The sequence below is a fragment of the Notechis scutatus genome, chromosome 4 (genome assembly GCF_049901735.1).
Source record: "Notechis scutatus isolate UNSWTSFEM ecotype Mainland chromosome 4, rNotScu1.2, whole genome shotgun sequence".
Lineage (NCBI taxonomy): Eukaryota > Metazoa > Chordata > Lepidosauria > Squamata > Elapidae > Notechis > Notechis scutatus.
In genome coordinates this window covers 168036534-168046808 of record NC_142012.1, presented here as the reverse complement: position 1 = coordinate 168046808, position 10275 = coordinate 168036534, and the positions used below count along the sequence as shown (strand labels likewise).

The following is a 10275-nucleotide window of genomic DNA, read 5'->3' as shown; positions in this document are numbered from 1 at the left end:
CCCCTCCTGAGGGACCCTGCCATGGTCAGAAAGGTGCAACCTGCGGTGAGCGACATTCGCCATTTCCTTCCAATCCAAACTCAACCCAGTTTGAATGTAGATGCTGGTCTCACCTGGGCCTGGGATTTGCAGTATTTAGCCTGCCTCACCAGGTGTGTTTTTTTATTCTCTTTAAGGCACTTGCAGCAGAAGACCCGTCTGTCGGAAACGTCATTTGCAAAGCTGCCTCTGGAAAACCACGGGGCATCGTCCCACCAAAACGGTCCTTCTCGCTGGTGGTGGTTGCAACCTGGAGATCTCTTCAGCGTGTTTGTCCAGGTAATCCCTTCTTCCGAGATGCTCCTGGGTGTAGTTAACTTTGATCTTAGTTTCCGTGGTCATCCTGATTTTCCACATGCCTGGGCTTTTGACTCCCAGAATTCCCTGGCCAGCATGGATGGCTAGGGAATTCTGGGAGTTGAAGTCCAACCGGCTTAAAGTTGACAAGATTGAGACATTTTTGAGGTAGGCTAAAAGGAGGGTGGCACAACTGTGGTGTGGGTTCCTGGCCCTTGCTTAGCAGACCCACATTATCAAGTTTCCATGTTGTTAAGCCAGAATATGGTTGTTTGTTCCAATGTTGCATTAACACGAATGGAGACTTTCCTTTCCTTTCCTTTCCTTTCCTTTCCTTTCCTTTCCTTTCCTTTCCTTTCCTTTCCTTTCCTTTCCTTTCTCCCACTTCCTTTCCTTTCCTCTTTCCTTTCCTTTTCTCTTTCCTTTCCTTTCCTTTCCTTTCCTTAATAAACTGCATTTTAAAAAGCTTGGAGATTGAATGGATGCGGAAATAGGTAATGGATAGAAAAATAGATAGATGGATGGATGGATAGATGGACAGATAAGAAGATAATAGAGGATGAATGGAAGGATATAAAGATAGATAGATAGATAGATAGATAGATAGATAGATAGATAGATAGATAGATAGATAGATAGATAGATAGATAGATAGATAGATGATAGATAGATAGATAGATAGATAGATAGATAGATAGATAGATAGATAGATAGATAATAGATGGATGGATGGATGGATGGATGGATGGATGGATGGATGGATAGATAGATAGATAGATAGATAGATAGATAGATAATAGATAGATAGATAGATAGATAGATAGATAGATAGATAGATAGATAGAACGAACAGAGCAAGGGTCAGCTGGGAAAGGTGCCCTTGCCTTCCTTCTCAACCCATCTGACATCCCGGCTCTCCCTCTCTGTATTTCAGCCTGCAAGACCAGCCATGGGCTGCACATTTTCCGACAGGTGAGCTGGTGTTCCTTGCTAGCTTCGCTTCCCAGCTCCGGGGGCGGGGGGCTCCTAGAGGTGGGGGGCAAGGCTACAGCTGCTTGGGTTTCTTGGCCTGGCTTTTGGGGGCTCTGAAATCAATGTCCATCTAGCTCAGGGTTACTGACTGGTCAGTAGGGTCCTTCTAGGCTTCATCCTACAGAAATTTTAATTAGGACAAGCAAAGATGGAGGATAGAGGTTGGGAAGGGAAAATGCCTGGCACTGCAGCTTCATAGTCCAAGTTGAAGCCCCCTGGCCTGCTGTTAATTGTGTCATTTTAAATTTTAATTTAATTTGATTTGATTTTAGTTGATTTTAGTTTAGTTTAGTTCAGTTCAGTTTATTTTAGTTGTGTTGTGTTGTGTTGAGTTGGGTTGAATTGAGTTATTTTATTATTTCATTTTAGTTAAGCTAAGCTCAGTTATTTTATTATTTTAGTCTTGTTTCGTTTCGTTATTTTATTATTTTATTTCATTTTAGTTTATTTAGTTTCATTTCATTATTTTATTATTTTGTTTCATTTTAGTTTACTTCAGTTATTTTATTATTTTAGTTTAGTTTTGATTTTATTATTTTATTTTAGCTTGGTTATTTTATTATTTTATTTCATTTTAGTTTAGTTTAGTTTATTGGTTTATTAATTTATTTAATTTTAATTTAGTTTACTTTAGTATAGTTATTTTATTTTTTTACTTCATTTTAGTTTAGTTTAGTTATTGTATTAGTTTATTTAATTTTAGTTTAGTTTACTTTAGTTATTGCATTATTTTAAGTTTACTTTAGTTTACTTTTTACTTATTTCTTTTATTAAATTTATATGCCTCCTCCCCATCCGACTATCTCAAGGGACTGAGCAGTTTGCAAGATTTTAAAAAATACCCCACAGATATACAGCAGCTAGTCCTCAACTTACAACATTTCCTTTCGTGACCATTTAAAGTTACAATCACACTGAAAAAGGGACTTAGGATCATTTTTCACACTTAATGACGGTGGCAGCATCTCCCTGGTCACGTGATCGAAATTCAGACGCTCGGCAACTGACTCGTATTTATGACAGTTGCACTGTTCCTGGGGTCAATGGCATCCTGTTTTGCGACCTTCCGACAGCCGATGGAGGAGCTGGGTTCACTTAATAAACCATCTTACTAACTTAACAACCTGAGTGATTCGCTTAATGACAGTGAGCAGAAAGGTCGTAAAACGGGGCAAAATTTGGTTAAATTCAGCTAGCAACAGGAATCGGGGGCTCAATGGCAGTCATAAGTCAAGGATCTCCCTGCAAAAGCGTCCAAAAAGCATTAAAACGAAGATGAGCCGCAAAGACATGAATTAAACACCCAAAGGATTACAAAAACCCTGCCTGCCCCATTGATGGGAGGGGGTGTCCATGGCCCAGGATGCACATGCCAACCTGTGTCTCTCCATGCAAAGCCTCCGGGGGATTCACTTTGCAGGGAGACCTCGACTTACAACCACTCGTTTAGTGACCGTTCGAAAATTACGGACGCCACTGAAAAAAAGTGAGCATTTTTTTCACATGGCTTTTGCAGCCTCTCTGGGGTCACGTGATCCAGATTCAGAAGCTCGGCAACTGGCATGTACTTATGACCGTTGCAGGGGTCATGCCATCCCCTTTTGAGACCTTCTCACCAGCCAAGCCAATAGGGGAAAGCCAAGATTTGCTTAACGACGGTGTTACGCAAGGATTCGCTGTGTTAATTCACTGGGTTAATAGAGTTAGTCCGTGAAATGGGTCTAGGGTCGGAGGTTGAAGGGCCCCCTCTGAGGCCCCTTCCAGCTCTATCCTTGAACCTGAAACTAACTTTACTGTAACAATGGCAGCGATTCACTTAACCATGATGGCAAGAAAAGGTCGTAAAACGGGCCGAAACTTTCCTTAACCACTTGGGTCAACTCGTAAAGCATCCTTGGCCTGCTCTCGAGTTGCCATAGGTGGGGAGTGTGAACGGACAGAGCAGCAGCCACAACCAAAAGCACCTTCCGCACATAATTCGATGACCCGGGGCGTGACAAAAAAATAACCAAGTCACAAAAATAGAATAAAGTCCCTTTAACGCCTCCAACTTGGCCCCAATGTCCAATTATCCTCGGCAGGATATCAAACTCGTAAAGAAAACAGTTTACGGAGGGAGTAAATGCAGTCTGCACCCAAAGTAAAGCTAGTTTGAAATAACAAAACCCTACAGAAACCACACTGAAGGAATTACGACGGCAGGCAAGGATGATTAATTGCAGACTTCTACCAGATAGCATAGCAACCACAGTTGGGAGGATGCCAGAACTCAGATAAGACTTGACAAACCAGAATAATTTCACGCTTTGCTTCCAGCAACTTTGCCATGCCCAGTTTGTCCTTTTAACCAGTCCTCCCAGCTGCAGCCCATGAAGGGGATCAGGGCCCTTTCCTCCCCCATAGACCACACCACTCACGTTGCTCCCTTATCCTCTCTTCCCTGCGTGCCCTAGGATGAAGAGGGGACGGGCCTGGGTCTTCCTCTGAATGCCCAGCCGGCCTTCCCCAGTTTCCTCCACAACCACCGGAGTCACACTCCCACTCCCTGTCGGTTGTTCCTCCTCTCCCTCGGAGTCAGACTCCAACAGGGGCACGACACATACCTCCTTCAAGGCTGTATCCCAGGCTACCAGAGAGGCGTGATCTCCACAGCCTGAGAAAGTGCTTGGTTGGAGAATGTGATTTATGACACACCCTGGGAGAAAGAGAGGGGAAACAGGGTCATAGGTGAGCCGTAAATTACATCAGGCAGAGCTGACTTCATTGGGGTATTGTGCCGGCAGGTTGCTGACCTCATAAATAATTGGGTTTCTTTTGAAAATTAGCTTGAGGCTCCTGGTTTAATTAGGGGAATTTGTCTCATTTAACAACAGAAATTTGGGGGGTTAATTCTGGTCATAAGTCAAGGGCCACTGGTATTTTTCTCCGGCTTCTAGGCAGTTTCATTCACGATCCCTGAGCTGGCATTCCCAGTTGCAATTAAGCAACTAAAGGCAGCACAATATGAAAGTGCAACACGAAAGGCCATCCTGACGTGTGTGTGTGTGTGTGTGTGTGAGAGAGAGAGAGAGATAAAAATCCAGGTGCTCCCCGAGATGCTCCCCTTATGGGAAACCGGGCTGGGTGTCCTTGCAATGTAGTAATTCCATTTTATTTATTTAAAAAAAATTTTTTTTCTTTTGCAGCTGCGTTGGTGTCAGTGAGCGGAGCCTCCCTTCCTGGTATTTCTGGTGAGTGCCGAAACTTTCCAACGTTCATGACGATAAAATCCATGTGGATTTGCTTGGGGCTGATACAGAAGCGGTTTTTGTTATTTATTTGCTATTTTTTATTAATTTGTATCCCGCCTTTATTATTTTTGGAAACAACAAAAAGCTGCAAATTTACTGAATACTTCTTCCTCCTATTTTCCCTAGAACAACCCTGCGAGGTGGGTTGGGCTGACAGAGAGGGATTGGTCCGGCTGCCATGCCTAAAGCGGGACTAGAACTCCCCGTCTCCTGGTGATTGGCCCAAAGTCTCCCAGCTGTCTTTCATGCCTAAAGCGGGACTAGATCTCCCCGTCTCCTGGTGATTGGCCCAAAGTCTCCCAGCTGTCTTTCATGCCTAAAGCGGGACTAGAACTCCCGTCTCCTGGTGATTGGCCCAAAGTCTCCCAGCTGTCTTTCATGCCTAAGGCGGGACTAGATCTCACCGTCTCCTGGTGATTGGCCCAAAGTCTCCCAGCTGTCTTTCATGCCTAAGGCAGGACTAGAACTCTCCGTCTCCTGGTGATTGGCCCAAAGTCTCCCAGCTGTCTTTCATGCCTAAGGCGGGACTAGATCTCACCGTCTCCTGGTGATTGGCCCAAAGTCTCCCAGCTGTCTTTCATGCCTAAGGCGGGACTAGAACTCCCGTCTCCTGGTGATTGGCCCAAAGTCACCCAGCCGGCTTTCATGCCTAAGGCGGGACTAGATCTCACCGTCTCCTGGTGATTGGCCCAAAGTCTCCCAGCTGTCTTTCATGCCTAAGGCGGGACTAGAACTCCCGTCTCCTGGTGATTGGCCCAAAGTCTCCCAGCTGTCTTTCATGCCTAAGGCGGGACTAGATCTCACCGTCTCCTGGTGATTGGCCCAAAGTCTCCCAGCTGTCTTTCATGCCTAAGGCGGGACTGGAACTCCCGTCTCCTGGTGATTGGCCCAAAGTCTCCCAGCTGTCTTTCATGCCTAAAGCGGGACTAAAACTCACCATCTCCTGGTGATTGGCCCAAAGTCTCCCAGCTGTCTTTCATGCCTAAGCGGGACTAGATCTCCCCGTCTCCTGGTGATTGGCCCAAAGTCTCCCAGCTGTCTTTCATGCCTAAAGCGGGACTAGAACTCCCGTCTCCTGGTGATTGGCCCAAAGTCTCCCAGCTGTCTTTCATGCCTAAGGCGGGACTAGATCTCACCGTCTCCTGGTGATTGGCCCAAAGTCTCCCAGCTGTCTTTCATGCCTAAGGCGGGACTAGAACTCCCGTCTCCTGGTGATTGGCCCAAAGTCACCCAGCCGGCTTTCATGCCTAAGGCGGGACTAGATCTCACCGTCTCCTGGTGATTGGCCCAAAGTCTCCCAGCTGTCTTTCATGCCTAAGGCGGGACTAGAACTCCCGTCTCCTGGTGATTGGCCCAAAGTCTCCCAGCTGTCTTTCATGCCTAAGGCGGGACTAGATCTCACCGTCTCCTGGTGATTGGCCCAAAGTCTCCCAGCTGTCTTTCATGCCTAAGGCGGGACTGGAACTCCCGTCTCCTGGTGATTGGCCCAAAGTCTCCCAGCTGTCTTTCATGCCTAAGGCGGGACTGGAACTCCCGTCTCCTGGTGATTGGCCCAAAGTCTCCCAGCTGTCTTTCATGCCTAAGGCGGGACTAGAACTCACCATCTCCTGGTGATTGGCCCAAAGTCACCCAGCTTTCATGCCTAAGGCAGGACTAGAACTCACCGTCTCCTGGTGATTGGCCCAAAGTCTCCCAGCTGTCTTTCATGCCTAAGGCGGGACTAGAACTCCCGTCTCCTGGTGATTGGCCCAAAGTCTCCCAGCTGTCTTTCATGCCTAAGGCGGGACTAGAACTCCCGTCTCCTGGTGATTGGCCCAAAGTCACCCAGCCGGCTTTCATGCCTAAGGCGGGACTAGATCTCACCGTCTCCTGGTGATTGGCCCAAAGTCTCCCAGCTGTCTTTCATGCCTAAGGCGGGACTAGATCTCACCGTCTCCTGGTGATTGGCCCAAAGTCTCCCAGCTGTCTTTCATGCCTAAGGCGGGACTAGAACTCCCGTCTCCTGGTGATTGGCCCAAAGTCACCCAGCCGGCTTTCATGCCTAAGGCGGGACTAGATCTCACCGTCTCCTGGTGATTGGCCCAAAGTCTCCCAGCTGTCTTTCATGCCTAAGGCGGGACTAGATCTCACCGTCTCCTGGTGATTGGCCCAAAGTCTCCCAGCTGTCTTTCATGCCTAAGGCGGGACTAGATCTCACCGTCTCCTGGTGATTGGCCCAAAGTCTCCCAGCTGTCTTTCATGCCTAAGGCGGGACTGGAACTCCCGTCTCCTGGTGATTGGCCCAAAGTCTCCCAGCTGTCTTTCATGCCTAAGGCGGGACTGGAACTCCCGTCTCCTGGTGATTGGCCCAAAGTCTCCCAGCTGTCTTTCATGCCTAAGGCGGGACTAGAACTCCCCGTCTCCTGGTGATTGGTCCAAAGTCACCCAGCTGCCTTTCATGCCTAAGGCGGGACTAGAACTCCCGTCTCCTGGTGATTGGCCCAAAGTCACCCAGCTGGCTTTCATGCCTAAGGCGGGACTACAACTCTCCGTCTCCTGGTGATTGGCCCAAAGTCACCCAGCTGGCTTTCATGCCTAAGGCGGGACTAGAACTCACTGTCTCCTGGTGATTGGCTCAAAGTCACCTATTCAGCTTTCATGCCTAAGGCGGGACTACAACTCTCCGTCTCCTGGTGATTGGCCCAATGTCACCCAGTTGGCTTTCATGCCTAAGGCGGGACTAGAACTCCCCGTCTCCTGGTGATTGGCCCAAAGTCTCCCAGCTGGCTTTCATGCCTAAGGCGGGACTAGAACTCCCCGTCTCCTGGTGATTGGCCCAAAGTCTCCCAGCTGTCTTTCATGCCTAAGGCGGGACTAGAACTCACCATCTCCTGGTGATTGGCCCAAAGTCTCCCAGCTGGCTTTCATGCCTAAGGCGGGACTAGATCTCTCCGTCTTCTGGTGATTGGCCCAAAGTCTCCCAGCTGTCTTTCATGCCTAAGGCGGGACTAGAACTCACCGTCTCCTGGTGATTGGCCCAAAGTCTCCCAGCTGTCTTTCATGCCTAAGGCAGGACTAGAACTCCCCGTCTCCTGGTGATTGGGCTTTATTGGGGGGCGGGGGGACATCACGTATGACGGACCCTCTTCTCCCTCCTGCTCCAGGTTCTGCCTCTCCCTCCTGCTCCTGCTGCTCCTGATTCTCCTTCTGCTCCTGCTGGGCTGCTGCCTCCGGTGCTGGCTGGGGCAGCCCAGGCGCCCTGCGACCCATCGCTCCCTTGTGGTCTTCGCGGTGGAGGAAACGGAGTCGGTCCACGGTGGGTCTGAAGTCCAGGTGGGAGAGAAAAGCAAAGTCTTGGCTGAGTTGGGCATCTGGGTGGCAGGAAAATCCCTGGGAGTCAGAAGAGTCAGGATGGTGGCCCTAGAAACATCTCCCCCCGATCCTGTCAATGCAACCGGGACGATCCTGCGTGGCCCCTGTGGCCACATGAGGATGGAGGATGCAGGCGGATTCCACCCTGGAGGCAAAGGGGCTCCCAGCCTGCAGGGAGATCTGGAGATGATAGGCAGGCAGAGAAATAGGAATAGGAATAGGAATAGAAATAGAAATAGAAATAGAAATAGAAATAGAAATAGAAATAGAAATAAAAATAGAAATAGAAATAGAAATAGAAATAGAAATAGAGGTGGATGGATGGATGGATGGATGGATGAGTGGGCAGATAGATAGATAGAAGATAGATAGATAGATAGATAGATAGATAGATAGATAGATAGAGAGAGAGAGAGAGATATGATAGGGATAGATAGGTTGATAGATAGATAGAAGATAGATAAAGATGTGGATAAGATGGATGGATAACGAGGTAGATAGATAAGAAATAGATGGATAGGTATATGGACAAAGATACATATAGAGACAGAAGACAAGTAAATAGATGGATAGAGATGGATGATAGATCGATAGATATAGAGATAGATGGCTAGATGGCTAGATGGATGGATGGGTGGGTGGGTGGGTGGGTGGGTGGGTAGATAGATAGATAGAGAGAGAGAGAGAGAGAGAGATAGAGAGAGAGAGAGAGAGAGAGAGAGAGAGATGATACGGATAGATAGGTTGATAGATAGATAGAAGATAGATAAAGATGTGGATAAGATGGATGGATAGATACAGAGAGGTAGATAGATAAGAAATGGATAGGTACAATAGATGGATAAAGATAGATATACAGACAGACAAGTAGATAGATAGATAGAGATGGATAGTTGATAGTAGATAGATAGATAGATAGATAGATAGATAGATAGATAGATAGATAGATAGATAGATAGATAGAGATAGAGATGTGGATAAGAAATGCATGGATAGGTAGATTGATAAAGATAGACAGACAGACAGACAGACAGACAGACAGACAGACAAGTAGATAGAGTTATAGATAGAGATGGATGGATGATAGGTAGATAGATGTTCACCCCTTGTGACCTTCTCCTGACCTGCGAAGCCAATGGGGGAGAGCAGGATTCCTTTAAAGGCCACATGATTTGCAGGGTTCTGCTTAACAACATAAAATCTGTCTCACTTAACAACCGCCTGGCTTTGCAGTGGGAAAAATCTGGTCCCCATTGGGATCGTTGTGGCTATAAATTGAGGACCAGCCGTAATTGTTTTGTTAGAGAATGCGTCTCTTTTTGCATTTCCAGGGGACGATGAGCTGCCTTGGTCACTGGCCCAGAAGCCCCCACCCGGCTTGCAGACCCCAGTGTGGAGCACTGAGGGTCCCAGTTCGAATGCACCAGCGTGGAATGGATCGTTGCAGCCCCCACCCTACCAAGAGAGCACGAAGGCCGGAAGAAACTCAGATCTGAGTTCGAGACAGGATGGCTTTCACGGGGAGGGCCGGTTCTGACCCGTCCTTCGCGGAAGACTGGCAAAGGCTGGCAAGGCAATCTTTGTCGTACGAATAGCGAATTTTCCCGAAATGCGAAAGGTTATCTTGCAACAACCCAACCGCTCCCCTTTCCTCCTATTTATTCCCCAGCCAGGGAGGGGCCTGTCAGTGTCCACATTTCTTTTGCTTTCCCCGAGCTGGCTCGTTGTCCTCCGTTATTCCCCTCTCCTATCAGCTCTGTGCATACGTGCACCTGGAACAGGCCCCAGTTGCTCCTCCTCCTCCTCACTCATCTCTGACTCTGCCTTTGTGGCCTGCCGGCGGCTGGCGGAGCTGGTAGCAGCCAGTGAGGAGGTTGGGGAGGAACCTGGGCCGGTCCTGGAGGCTGGGGAAGGCTCAGATGAGGGCTCTGCATCGGAGGCAGAGATGGGGGCCAGGGCAGGCTGGCAGTCGTCGTCAGCTGCCTTCAGGCTCGGACAGCAGTGAGGCAGAAGAACAGCTGGAGCCTGTTCCCAGTGTGCTCATGCGCAGAGCTGCCAAAAGAAAAAAACAATTACAAAGTAAGGGATGACGTGGGAGTAAGGCCACAGGTGGAGAGTGAATGGCCCCTCCCATAGGAATTAAAAGAGGAGCAAAAGGGGAGGAGGCTTTGCAGGAAACGATTCGTTCGTTGCAGCCGTGTGAAGATCTGTCTGTGCATCTCAGGGACTCTGCGCTGAGCCCTTCTGTCAGTCTGTGCTCCATTCA

At 48.2% G+C, this 10275-nt stretch overlaps 1 protein-coding gene across 1 annotated transcript; it reads left to right on the top strand.

The window, feature by feature from the left end:
• Window positions 1-1285: 1285 nt before the first annotated feature.
• On the top strand, window positions 1286-10039 carry TMEM207 (transmembrane protein 207). Its single transcript, XM_087962566.1, has 4 exons — window positions 1286-1308; window positions 4554-4598; window positions 7802-7953; window positions 9341-10039. Exons 1-4 carry the CDS (start codon window positions 1286-1288, stop codon window positions 9544-9546), a joined length of 426 nt encoding a protein of 141 aa, XP_087818692.1. The 3' UTR covers window positions 9547-10039.
• The last annotated feature ends 236 nt before the right edge of the window (window positions 10040-10275 follow it).

What these genes read in the sequence shown, in the direction of transcription:
- TMEM207 (XM_087962566.1), top strand. Translation starts at nt 1,286, where the DNA reads ATGGGCTGCACATTTTCCGACAG. An exon ending in CTCCCTTCCTGGTATTTCTG is followed by an intron (nt 4,599 to 7,801) that starts GTGAGTGCCGAA and finishes CTCCTGCTCCAG; the next exon opens with GTTCTGCCTCTCCCTCCTGC. An exon ending in GGAAACGGAGTCGGTCCACG is followed by an intron (nt 7,954 to 9,340) that starts GTGGGTCTGAAG and finishes TTGCATTTCCAG; the next exon opens with GGGACGATGAGCTGCCTTGG.